At 45.7% G+C, this 13,906-nt stretch overlaps 1 protein-coding gene across 4 annotated transcripts in view; it reads left to right on the top strand.

Moving 5' to 3' along the window:
• PLA2G6 (phospholipase A2 group VI) overlaps window positions 1-13,906 on the top strand; it is a 604,218-nt gene that overhangs the window by 344,872 nt on the left and 245,440 nt on the right. For 3 of the 4 annotated variants that reach the window (XM_086963273.1, XM_086963270.1, XM_086963277.1), the window contains one exon: window positions 2,419-2,638. In XM_086963273.1, the coding sequence (XP_086819399.1) occupies window positions 2,430-2,638 (209 nt within the window). In that variant the 5' untranslated portion in view covers window positions 2,419-2,429. Of the gene's footprint in view, window positions 1-2,384; window positions 2,639-13,906 lie in introns of those variants that run through there. The other variant, XM_086963262.1, reaches the window with a different exon arrangement.

The raw sequence follows: 13,906 nt of genomic DNA, 5'->3' as shown, positions 1-13,906 counted from the left end.
GCATGATGACAAGCGGGTAGATAAGATTCTTTCTGTTTCTCTTGCTATGCTAGTGCAGTATTTTGAAGGGCAGCCATTAAACAAATATAAGCCTGCAGAGTGGCCCCAGCTCTACCCCGCCCCCTCCTCCAGCGTCCGGGCCATTGCTTAGCAAGAGAAATGAAACTGATTCACTGAGCAACCAAGAGTGGCTCAGTGAGCTGGCCTACCTCTGACATCTCTGGAAAGTTACAGAAGGAATTAGCAGACTTAGCTGCTTTTACCCACATAGGATCTCTGAGAACAATGGTGATATAGCGCCCCGGCTCTACCCCGCTCCCTCCTTCAATGGCCGCACCCACAGAGCCAGAGAGGAAACAACAAAGCAGCAGAGTGGCCTCTATGAACAGAAGGCAACATTTGGCCCTGAATTTCCCTGCTCCCATTAAAGTGCTCAGTGAGGCTGGTGACTTTAAAAAACAAAAACAAACTATAAGGAGCAGTTAGTGCTCCGATTCGTAGAACACGAGTTTCTTGAGCTGCTGCAGGAGGTGAGCATCTTAAAGGGCAGCCATTAAAACAAGCAGTGCCCTGTGCCAGCCAGCGGCAAGGAGAGGGCGGAAAGAAAAAGTATTGCAGTTAAAGAAAACATATGGTCCATATCGAGGGGGATCCATGTAGCAGGGAAAATCTGCAGGGTGGCAACAAAGCACCCACAAGGCGGAACAAATGTACACTATTTGCCAATGAAAACTAAAGAGTTAGTAAAGGCAGACCAAGCAACCAATGAAAAGCGCTGGGCGCGAGGCGGGTTTGTTAAAAAGTTAGACGGAATACATCATTACCTAGCAGAGCAGCGCACATGCGTTGCCTCTAGGCTCAACCTAAAAAGGGCTTGTTCGTTGTTACTACCACACTCCTCCTCCAAGTAGTAATGCTGCCCTTCTTACAGTCTATGGACCATGGCTGGCACTCAAATGACTGCTTGGACTTACTACCTGTGTGATGGTTTTTGATCAGGGCAGATCTGTCGCTAGCTCACCTTGCTCTACTAGCTGCATAGTTATTTTCTTTTCTTCTTTGCTGAATGAGAACTGGGTCAGGGGGCGCCAAGCACCATTTTCGGTTCCACTGGCTAGCATCCGAAGGTAGCCAAACATCATGGCCACCCAAGTGCAGCGAGGTTTCCAGTGAGGTGCATTGCAATACATCTTTAAGATATTGTGGTTTGCCAGTTCCACCTCACAGATCTTCTCCATGCTCATCCTAAAGTCTTGAGAGTTCACAGCATCAGTTCTACGTCTCCATTGATGTGTGGCCTCCCTGAAGTGATCTTCCAGCAGTGTATGCTTAGGAACATGATGTTGTTCTGAATTTCTGACCTTTGGAAGGGTGGGTCAATGTCAGTCTTAATGATGGCATGATGGCAGACAGTCTAAAAGTTGCACTGTTTTTTTTCATGTTTGGGTCTACCTATTTGAATGCTGCTGACCGCATAACATGCAGATAGAGAATTTTGTATTAACGTCTGTCACAACCAGAAAGTATTGTTCTGTCTTGAAGCATCCCAAAGTTGGACTGATATCTTGCTATCCTGCTGTGCATCCCTCTTTGGTGATTGCGAGGGACAACCTTTCTTATATTCTTGATGCAAACTGCCTTCCCCTACTACTTACTCAATAGGTTTCCATCTCTGGGAATTAGATCCTTTCCCTTAACCTAGCTTCACTCTTTGCTGCAATTTGGTGGCCTTGGTGTGCCAGATGAACCAAACGGAGGATTCCCCCCATCCATGTTACTGGTTTTCTGCTGACTTTCCAGTTTCTTAAGCTCCTCTTCGACCAGCTGTTGCAGGTGAAGAGCCACCTGATCGACTGTGATGTCTATGTGCAGCTTAGTAGGTGGTGCTTTCAGGCATCCAGGCCCTCAGAACAGATGGTTGAAGTCTTTCAATAACTGATGGATTTCTAGGCAATGCATACTATGGGCCTATTGAATCACTCAGTTTCTTTGGCATTTGTGCAGCTGATCAGGGGGTTCCTACCCCAAACTGGTCGTAAAGAACTTAACAACGGTGATTTTGCCATAGTTTACATTTTTTCCTGAATGTGCTTGCTAGGGCAGATTTGCAAAGATTCAGGTGTTTGCAGGTATTCACCTGGGGCTTCAGTTGATTGTATTAGTCCCGGCTCATCACATTCACAGAGGTCCCTTATGTTGATGAATGCTGTGATGGTTAGCCCTTGCACTCAGACTTTAGATTAGTGATATCAATGGCAAGTGATGCATGTACAAGAGTCCCGTCTGAGGAGGGCCCCAGATTTGTTCTTTGATACCTTTGCACCTGCAACTTTGACTGCGATAGTGTAAGCTTCTTTTAGATGTATTAGTTTCACTGTCTGCTAATGTACTTTTTTTGCCTTCTCTCTTTGTCTCCAGGTCTTGTGACAATGCAGTTTTTTGGGCAGCTGGTCAGTAAACTGAGCAGTGTCGGCAACCTTTTCTCAAACCCCTACCGGGTGCGGGAAGTGCCCCTGGCGGAGTATGCCTCCTTCTCGCCATGTAGGGAAGATGGACGGATCGTCCTTTACCGCAATACAAGTGCTCGATCCTGGGATTGCCTCCTAGTCAGCCCCCAGCACCCGCAGAATGCTTTCCGGTAAGTGACACCTGCTTCTCTTCCAACATTTACTGTGTATCACAGTCTTTGAATTCTGTATTCTCCTTGGATCCCTAAAAGGAATGTCAGGGCTAAACCTAGAACTAAAGGAAATAAGCTGAGCAAGCTACTGTACGAAAGTGGGTTATTAGTTGAGGCGGTAAGTACCCATCTCAAGTAATAATCACAATCCTTGTCCCACTAAACCACTAACGTCACTAAAGAAACCAAAGTCAACCCTCCGTTAGCTACAGTGCTGAGCAGACAAGCTTAACTTAGAACCAATGTAAAAAGTATTTATGCAGTAATAAAACAGTAATAAAGTCAAAATGCAAAAGAAAAAAATCCCAAAATTAATTCTACAAATTGAGTGAAAGTTAGTAAACAAAATGAAACCAAAATGGTGAAGATACAATAAATGCATCCAGAGAAATTAAATGTAAAATTTTTAAGTAGAAATAGCTCCAAGACGCACAAAGTGCCAATGATAGCCAATGGTCGCTGTAGAACAGGGCAACTTGGCGCTAACTGTGTTAGAGTGCAGGTCAAATATACTAACCAGTTTAGTCCTAGTCAAAGATTTTATGTTCTGGCTTTAGCCCTTTAAGTCTTCGTCCTCTGCACGAGTACACTTCTAAAGGCCTCCACCAGAGGTCCTCAGCTGACTCACAGGATGTCAGTCAGAGGCCTACAGGAGCATTCAGTCCAGGTCCAGTTAAACCACTGGTCAGCTGGGCAGTTGCAGGAAAAGGCTTCTTGTAAGCTTGTTGTGTCCCTGTAATTTTAACAGGCGGCCAGCCTTATGACCCCTGGAGTCCATTACAGGGACACAACAAGCTACAAGAAGCATTTTCCTGCAACCGCCTAGCTGACAGGATGTAACACTTTGATGTGATTAGGGGTACAGCTGTGATGGAGGTCGGTCTGGCTGGAGGGACAAAAGATTGGTGCAGGCCTCAGTATTAGCTACATCTGCTTGTAACATAATAGGACTCTTTGAAGTTAATCAAGTCCTCTAGTCTAGCCCATTTGCCATCCTGTCACAGGCACAACAGCACCTCACCAGACCCAAGGCATTTTGCCCCTGTCCTGGGAGCAAGTTCACACTTCATTCACACCCATTCAAATGCAAATTACATACTGGCAGAAGAGAGAGCAAAATGCAAATTTAGCTTTCAGGAATTTCCGGCAGGGCAGAGGTGTCATTTAAAAAGTCATCTTCCGAAAATATTTTTTATAAATCTATCTTCACCAGTGAATTGGTCTTTCCACCTTTTGGTTGAGTCCATTCGGGTGGTATTCACCTACCTGAATGGGAGAAGATGCCAATAATGAAGCATGACACAATTTGGTAGGTGAGGTGTCTCCTCTTATTATTTAAATAACCCAATTGGAGGCTTTTAAGATGATTTAAAATTGAATCTTGTGTCTTTTCTGTGTTACTAGTACAAATATTTGACACCCAGTGGGGGAGGGATAACTCCCTTCCACATTGACCTTTTAGGTTCCAAATCTGATTTTGGGCCTAGCCTGTGCTTCTGTTTTGTTCCTACAGGAGTAGACCTTTTGTTAGTTTCAGGCATATTACCTTGTGGACATGTGCCTTTCTGGCCTCAATGGGTAAAGGTTTGCCATAGACACAGACTCCCCAGCGCTCACATCCTACAATAAAGTTTCACTCTGTTGTATAAAAGCAAAGGAGACTTTTAAAATGCTCCTTCCCATGAAGTAGTCTGCTTCTTGTCAACTGTTTAAAGGCTCGCTCCTTCAGCTCCAAATAAACATTTCTCATTAAGAAGTCTTCTTTGATGATACAGTTCAATGTCACTTGATCTAGACTTCCATCTGAACTGCCTTCATCAAAGTTTTTGGACGTAAAGTACAAGATGCCCCAGAATGAACGTTTTGTGGGCAACTTACCAGCTCAGTCTAATTTGTTATGCAAGGGTGGATAAAGGTGGAGTGCTGCCCCCATCATTGGTGTCTGATAAAAATTAAGGGTGACATTTATTCTCAAGTTTCGGAAGTAAATGTCAGGAGCATGTTAACTGAAATAGATACCAGGATGGAAAAAGTAATTAGAGTGTATTATACCTGTCAATAGTGAGATAGTGAGTTCTATAAAACCGCAGGCAGCCTGCTGCTTTGTAAAATCTTGACACTCCTCCTTGTCTTCATTTTATCTCATGACAAACAAATCAGTAGCAGCTCTACTTTCTGATGGATACAGCTGCCTGTGAATTCCTCACCTTTTGAATTACCCCTTGCGCAGCATTCCACTGAAACTTCTTCATAGTTCTCCCCACCTACGAGGACGTCACAATGGAACAGCTCCGCTCGCAATTCCGCTTGATGCCATCTGAGCCATAAGAAGACCTCGTCAGCGTGCTGATGTTAGTTCCCTTTGTTCTGTGCTGTTGTCGAGTAACGGTTTTTCTGACTCTCCATTTCTTAGTAATAATACATTGTTACAGTCGTCTGTAATTGTAGCAGTGAAATGACTGCTTAGAGGAAGTCTGGCTTTGAACCTTGTAGTGAATACAGGGTTCAAATGTCCATCACAGACTCCTATGATGACTGTCTTTGGTGCCTGTCGTCTGACCACAATGTTCTTTGTTTCGCCGTACGAACCCGAAGGCCCTCAAGGAGAGGGAAGCAAAACTGTTCATGGCCAGGGCAAAGAAACGGAAGAGGGGCCGGAGAAGGACAAGATCGAATTCAAAGTCACAGACTCCACAGACACCTCAAAGTTGTCGAAGAAGCACAAGAAGAAGCAATTTCATGGCTCTAGATGTCGCTCTTCTAAGGACAAGACACCGAAGTCTGGGAACCCAGCTTTACGCTGTCACAGGAAGGATGAAGTCTCGCCTTCCCGTTCACCTCAGGGACTCCGGCTAATTCTCCGACTCCGTGGGGTTCTCCGATGCTTAGGGATGTGACGCCTTTGCCTTCGACCACTTCGCCCCCGTCTCTGGTGTCTCCAGCATCGTAACCAGATCTAGCCTTACGACCTTGGGCTGTTCCTGAGCAGGCGGTACCGGATCCGTACTCACCTTTTCCGTCTCTAGGTACGGATCCTTCGTATTCCTTAAATGCGATGGATGGCATTTTTGCCAGGGCGGCTAACCCTTTTGGTGCACCTGTTGGCCCTGTGGGACCGCTTTCATTCAACATGGGCATACCCCCTCATTATGCCCAGGCACCTTTTATAGTAAGTTTGGAAGGGTAGCTGCACTCTTACTAGATGAGTTTAGTAAAGCGTTACTCCGGTATGTGTGCTGTGCTGGTTTGTAGCCTGCAAACTATGAAATATATAGTCAATTTGGCCTGGTTGAGAACCAGGACACCAGTACGCACTACTTGATTTGTGTTTAGACGTAAGAAAAGAGAAAAGAATCTAGTTACTCTTGATGCACTATAAAAAATGACATAGGATCTCTATATAATTAATGTTTCTTACCGCAAACTTTTCTTTTTCTCCTTGGCACTCACATACAGACCCCTGACGAAGGGGCTCGCGCCCCGAAATGCATTGGGTTGACACTAAATGTATTGACACCACGATATACAATATAAAATTGATGATATTTATGTATATGTTGGCTAATGAATATGTGCCTTAACAAATATGATATGAATATGATTGTTTTGCTGACCTAAGTTGATTTTTTGATGAAAAATAAACAAATGTACTAACGTCTAAACACAAATCAAGTAGTGCGTACTGGTGTCCTGGTTCTCAACCAGGCCAAATTGACCAGGCACCTTTTATGCCATTTATGCTGATGACCCTGAATTGGCCTCTTCCGACTCTGAGCTTCTCGACCCAATACCATCCCAGGGGGGGAAGTATGGATTATTCTCCGGCGCCATCTTGACTTCACATGGCATCTCTGGCTGTCCCTGAAGGGCCTCCATCAATGCCGGTTCTGAAGTCACCCGCACCACTTCTGGTGCTGCCAACGCTGATATCCAAGGAAAGGTCAAGAAGGGAGGAGGAGTAAGAATTCCCTGAGCAATGAGGTGTCGGGTTTTTAGGAACCCGGTGGTGCCAGGGGATAACACCCGAAGACCTCTGAGTTCTCCCTGTTCCGGACCACAGAAACCAAGAGTCTTCTAGGTGAAGTCAGAGATCGAGTTTTATTGGCTGCAACCAAGTAACATGTGTCCTAGAAGCACGACAGCACGGTCGTAAGTTCTCAGGAGACTGTTCGTTTTTACAGAACCAGCCTTCTCCTTTTATACCCAATATTACACTTCAGGCAAGAATTCTTGAGTTTACAATACGGTCATAGACATATTTCCATAATAAGGCAAAAAGCACAGTCATGTTGGCCAACCCATATTTTAGATGTCCAGTTTGTGATAGATGACCCAGCCCAGCCCGGAATTACAATCAGATATCGATGAAACCCCAATAAAACAGGGCACCTCCTCGTCATAAAACTGGCCATAAACAAGGAACATGGACAGGTGTATGTGTGTAGAAAACATGGTCTGTATGTGGTGAATGGTTTATGGCATGTTGTGCTTTGATGATATCTTACTCGGCCACTGGGCGAGGAGCTGCCCAAACAGGTTTGGCTGGAGGCGGTGGAGTCAGTTCGGCCGGGTCATGGGGAAGTCAGCTAAGGTGGACGTGGCCTTTTAGATCAAGCTCAACCTTAATCAATTGACTTATATGAGGGCAAGGCATAAGATGGATGCCGTTCACAAAATGGAGTCCGAGGGTTCAGAACGGAAACCACGATTTGAGGGTGTTGGCATCGCTCAATCACGACGCAAATGTACAGGGATAATGTCCTAATCATTGCAGGTCTGCCGATACCAAATTCGTCATGGTACGACAATATTTTGTGACATGAGTGTTGGACCTCGGTACCATATCACAGCAGGGTCCAGAATTTCAGAACCACAGACCCTCCTTTTGCCCTCATATTTAGGCAATAACTCATGCTAATCTGAGTCCAAATCTGTATTAATGAATTCATGGAGATGCTGCTGTAGCATCATTCTGTTGCTCAATTCGTCCCTTGACACAGGCTTCCTTACACATGAGGTAGCACAGAGGCCACATATTGCAGGAGCGCACTGTGCAAACAGGCAGAACATAAACAGAACGGCTAAGATCATCCCAATGAAGATCAGAATTTTCCATCCCCAGGCAGAGATCAGTTCCCAGAACCACCCTAGCAGGGACCAATCCCCTTTATCCACATGAAGGGAATCAGAGATTTTGTGCAGTTTGGAGATGGCCTGATACACTGTCGGAGCATTATCAGGGATGAAAATGCAGCAACTGGATTGGATCACCCTACATACACCACCACGGTCTGCAAGTATGACATCTAGGGCAACCCGGTTCTGAAGTGTCATAAGCCGGTCCGACTGAAGCTCAGCTGTCAAATTACTAAGGGCACCGGCCGTTTCGGTCACGGCGGATTCGACTACCCTGGTTAACTGGCGAATGTTCCTGCTGTTCACCATAGGCCCCCAAAACGGCAGAAAACCCTTTGCGAAGTCCCCAAACTCTTGACCCGCAGTGTCGTCTTGACTCACGACACCCCTAACTGTCCTTGTCCGATGGTAATCTGCCCCGGCCGTATAGGTGGGTGGCAGCAGAAACGAGATAAAACATGTGCCCGAGAAGTCAGGGGGCAACCAGGTGTATGCTTTGTCATTGCAGATGAAGTATGTACCCTTAGCTGCCAAGAATGGAGGGGAAGTTCGGGATGCAAACACGTACGTTTCTGTGCATACGCTCTTCCCCAACTGTGCTTCGGGATCCCTGCCAATACCTTGCAGACATAGGTGACCTCGGTGGGGTACTACCCAAACCGGGGAGGATCTCTTCGTTTTCTGGCTATCACTTAAGGAAATCCCATACTTAGTGATGTTCCACCTACTGTACGGGGTAAACTCATCTTTGGGAGTTGCTCTAACCGTGTCAATATCTCTACTCATATTTCTGATTCCTTCCACTAGTGCCTTATTGTTTGAATTTTTCCCTGGAACGTACGGTTCAAGGGAAAACAGGAACATGGTCTGGAAAGCCCACAGAGAACCAAAATAACTAAACGGCAGGACAAAGTAAGGGATACCCTTATCTGTAGTGTGTGGCATGAGTCCGCATATCCAACAGTTCGTAGTGTTCATTACAGATTGGTGCTGGTGTAGGAGTTGGACAAATGAATTATTTACAAATTCTAAACTTCTGGCAGACTCGTGTTCAGGTAGGGGATGAAAGGAGTGCGGGGAAATAATAGGAGGAGGTGTGAGCTGTGTATTGTGCATGAATGGAACTCGGAAAATGAACAGAGCATAGCCAGTTAAAAACATTATTATACTGCACAACATTGAGATGCTTAATACTAGAGATCGTCTTCATGCCATTACAGTGCATATTTTCTTTTCAAAGTTCATAGATCTAGCAGGTCTCTCTACCCTCGGAAACTCCATCCTCTAGTTGCTGCCCGCGGTGGGAGTTTGATTCTGCCAAGGAGTGCGCTCTGTTCAGTCCGGGGTAATTCCCTCAGACCGACCAGAACCGTTGACCTAGGCGTCCCCAGCTGCACTCCTCAGACTATCAACCGCGACCCTAGCAGCAGAACCGGATGGCGGTTCAAAAATCAAAAATGAGCAAGGTCCCTGGGCGAGAGAGCTGTAAAATCAAAAATAGTTCTTAGGGGAAGAGAGAATCGTAGTAATTTGTTTTCATTAGTCTCTTGTTCTTGACCTCAGATTGTATCGTTGTTTCCCAGGTACAGTGTGGTCTTCAAACAATGTTTCAGGTTCTGTAGTGTCCAACTGCATTGACGGAGGCACAAATCCTTGCAAAATACGATCACTCTCCTTTTCTGTACCAGTTCCTTTCAGTCGTGCATCGCTGAAGAGTGCAAAGCGAGGTACAGCTTCGGTCTCAGAGTCAGCGATTTCGTCCTGGACCCACCGGTCATATGGAAGAGGCAGAGGGACCCGTTTACAGTGGGTCCCGTGGATCCAGTTCTTCTTTCCTTCCACCCGAACGGCTGATCTTGTGGAAAGAAGGACGAGGTACGGTCCGGTCCACCTGGGCTGTTCGTTGTTCGTGCGCTGAAAATTCCGCACCAGCACCCAGGTGCCGGGTTCAATGGAGTGACCTGGATCGTCAGAGGCTGGCGGAGAGGAACTGTGAACCTGTTGGTGTAAAATACGCAATTTAGTTGTCAATTTTTGTAAATAGCAGTACAGGATGCTCTACTTCGCTTAGCCTCTTTGGCCTTGGCACGCCCCAGATGTTAGCTGGGCGGCCAAACACTATTTCGTGAGGGCTGAGTCCTAATCTAGAATGGACAATCATTCTGGTAGACAGGAGTGCTAAAGGCAGGGTGTCAGGCCATTTAAGACCTGTGCTGGCTTGGATCTTGGCAAATTTCAGTTTTAACGTGCCGTTGTAGCACTCTACTAATCCTGCTGATTGGGGGTGATTTGCAGCGTGAAACTTCTGGTGGATGCCTAGACATTCGCACACTCTCTTCATCACCCGTCCCACGGATTCACTTCCATTATCACTCCAGACCATTCTAGGCATCCCAAACCTAGGGAAGAATTCCTTGACAAGGGCTTTGGCAGTTGACAAGGCAGTGTTGTCCTTAAGGGGATACGCTTCCACCCACCTGGAGAAGGCGCAAACAACAACAAGCACGTATTTCAGATTGTTGCACCTCTCCATGTGGATGAAATCGAGCTGCAAAACCTCGAACGGATATGTTGGAGGCGCAAAATGACCAGCTGGAGATGGGGTCCCCCTACCGGGATTGTACTTCAAACACACCATACAATTCCTGACCAAATTCTCTGCGCATTTCGGGATACCACTATTCTGCCATACTGGGGCCAACAGTTTACAGATTCCTTTTACACTGATGTGCGCCATTCCATGGGCCATTGTCACCACTGCGAGTACATATGAGTCGGGTAACAGCCATTGTTGGTGCTCTGACAATTCGACCCAACAACCATTCGCATCCAATCTTCCCTTGCTTTCTCTCCATTCATTCACCTCTTTTTCAGTGGCATCAGCTTGTATGGACTTCACACTTTCAATAGTGTCCTCACATCAGTGATCCATCTAGCAGGACCTACAACATACATCCAACTCATTGTGTTCCTTGCAGTCTCTTTCGCAACCTCGTCTGCAAATGCATTCCCTCGACCAACATCATCTTGAATCTTTCTGTGTGCACTGCATTTTACAATTGCAACTTGTAGTGGCAAGGTCAGTGACTCGAGGAGCTCGTTAACTAGCTGACCATGTTGGATTTTTGCACCATGTGACGTCAGGAACCCACGTTCACGCCACAATCTTCCAAAACTATGGGCTACGCCAAAGGCGTATTGGCTATCTGTATACACATTCACTCGCTTTCCTGTTGCCAACACACACGCTCTTGTAAGTGCGATTAACTCTGCTGCTTGCGCAGAATTCTGGGGGATGCGTGCGGTCTCTACAATAGTGGGCAATGTTGTTACAGCATATGCTGCAGTCGTATCACCATTTGGCAACTTGAAGCATGAACCATCAACCCATAAAGTATCATTACATTCAGGAAGGGGAGTGTCCTGCAAGTCTACTCTCCCTTTTGTCTCTTCTTCTGTCCTAAAGCAGCAATCATGTTTTTCAACCTCCTCTGTCTCTGCCGGAATAGGTAATAACGTAGCGGGGTTGAGTGTATCACACCTCTTTATGTGTATGTGGCTCGCTAATAGTGTCAGCTCATAGCTGGACAGTCGAGCACTAGTTAAATGCTGCATCTTCGTTCTGTTTAGTAAAATGTCTACTGCATGTGGAACCATAACGATCAGAGTATTATTCATGACTAACCCAGCAGACTATCGAATGCAGACAGCGGCTGCAGCAGTGGCCCTCAAGCAACTTGGTAATGCCTTAGCTACAGGATCTAGAGTCGCTGAGAAATACGCGCATGGGCGCTGTTTGTCTCCAAAGTATTGTGTCAGTACTGGTAATGCGCAACCTTCCTTCTCATGGACATATAAAGTAAAAGGCTTACTGTAGTCGGGGTTGCCCAACACAGGAGCCGAACACAATGCTTCGCGCAACTCATGGAAACTTGTTTGACAATCTTCAGACCAAGGCATAGGATTGGGTGTGTCTTTGCAGAGTAGTGCCAGCAAAGGTTTGGCAAGTAGGGAGAAATTCGGTATCCATTGTCTACAGTACGATGTAATGCCCAAGAAAGCCCGAACTTCTCTTTGTGTTCTTGGGGCACTCAATCTTGCGATTGCCTATATTCTTTCTGGGGTCAGTCTCCTTCCCGCCTTCGATAAGATGTGACCTAGGTAGGTCACTTCTTGTCGGCAAAATTGTAATTTTGAGAGAGAGACTTTATGCTTCATGTCACATAAATGATGCAACAACGACAGTGTGGCTTGCTTGCAAATCTCTTCAGTATCTGCAGCGATCAGCAGATCGTCTACATACTGAATCAGAGTCGCACCATCGGGTAGAACAATCTTATCAAGTTGTGTTTTCAAAGCCTGACTGAATATCGATGGACTTTCACAGTAGCCTTGAGGAGCGCGTTTGAAGCGGAAGCTTCGTCCTCCTAAATTGAAGCCAAAAATGTCTCTGCTCTCCTCGGCGATCGGGATGCTGAAGAAGGCGTTCTTCAGGTCAATCACCGAAAACCAAGTGGCTGAAGCTGGAACCATTGTCAATAAGGCAGTAATGTCAGGGACAACTGGAAACTGTGGTACGACGATCTTATTTACTTCTCTGAGATCAATCACAAATCTGTATACAGGGGGCTGTGAAGGTCCGTACGCTTTAAGACAGGCAAAATAGGACTGTTACAAATGTTGCCTGTTGTCTCTTCAATGACATCTTTCTCGATCAGATCGTAAATGATCGTTAACAATGCCTTTTCACATTCGCTAGAGATCTTGTATTGGGGAATACGTGGCAACCTAACATTGGCTTTCAATGTTATGACATACGGTGCTATCTCCAAACGACCTACATCATTAGAACCGGTAGCCCAAAGTATATTTGGAAGAGATGACAATTCGGTTGGAGTATCTTCCTTTGACAAATACATTGGGGAAATCACTTTCTTACCAAGGGTAAGTTGTACTCCCGAAGGAGAACAGTACAAAGTCGCATATAATCTTTTTAACAAATCCAAACCTAACAAATTTTCGCCACAACCTGTTGTAAGAATGAGGGGTGCTTCTAATTCGCATGGGCCAACAGAAAGGGGCATAGGACTAGAGATCAGGTTTCTAACAGGGGCGCCAGAGAAACCTACTGAAATATTCATTTCGCCAGACAAAGGTGCGCCAGGAAGTTTTGAGTGCATAATAGAACTTTTTGTAGCACCAGTATCCAGCAGAAATGGTTCTGACACTCCGGATGTAATCACCTCGACATAAGGTCCATTCTGATCTACTGGAACTGAAACAACTCCCTCTCTTTGTCCATGGCTGTCCTAGCAATTATTACCCTCATTCTCGTTTTCTGCGTAATAGTCATCAGCATAGTACTGAGCTGACCTAGAGGATGCATTATTCTGTTGATCAAAGCTATTCATAGAATTCTGAGGCGGAAAAGAAGTGTTATTCTGGGGGAAATTTCCACGGCCCCTACCCCTAGGAGCCTGTTGAACACCTCTACCTCTTGCACCAGAAACACCAGAAACACCATTCAGACGTCGTGCCAAAGCTGGACAATTATTCTTAAAATGACCCTCTTCTTTGCAATAGGCACACTGATTCGGGCCGTACGGTAAACGCTGATGGGAAAACTCGTTCCCTTGCGAGTTTCTCGAATACTGCTGTGGTTGCTGATAATTGGGCTGACTAGGAGTGCGAGGCGGATAGGCTTGTTGGAGAAGAACTTTGGTCTTTAAATCTTTAGTCTTTTTATCTGCCTTATCTAGCTCGTCTTTGCGCCTATTTTCGTAGTACTGGGCTGTGGCTAAAATCTGCGCTGACGTGGAAACAGCCCAAGCACTCTCTGAATCTTTCAATTTATTGCACAGTTCAGGAAGCAAATTATGTACGAATTTGTCTACGAACAATCTTTGACCACCTTCGGTAGCCATATCCTGACCACTATGATCGACGAAAGTCTCTTCAAATCTCGTGAAAAGTCCGACACATTCTCATCTTTCTTTTGCTTGCACGCAGATAACTTATCCCAATTGACACGCAATTCAGGCATTAAGGTCTTCATGTACGTGATAATTCTACCAGGAAGTTCAGCTATTA

This window comes from Lissotriton vulgaris, chromosome 1_1 (assembly GCF_964263255.1).
Source record: "Lissotriton vulgaris chromosome 1_1, aLisVul1.2, whole genome shotgun sequence".
Classification (NCBI taxonomy): Eukaryota; Metazoa; Chordata; class Amphibia; order Caudata; family Salamandridae; genus Lissotriton; species Lissotriton vulgaris.
This window is presented reverse-complemented; position numbering and strand designations above follow the sequence as displayed.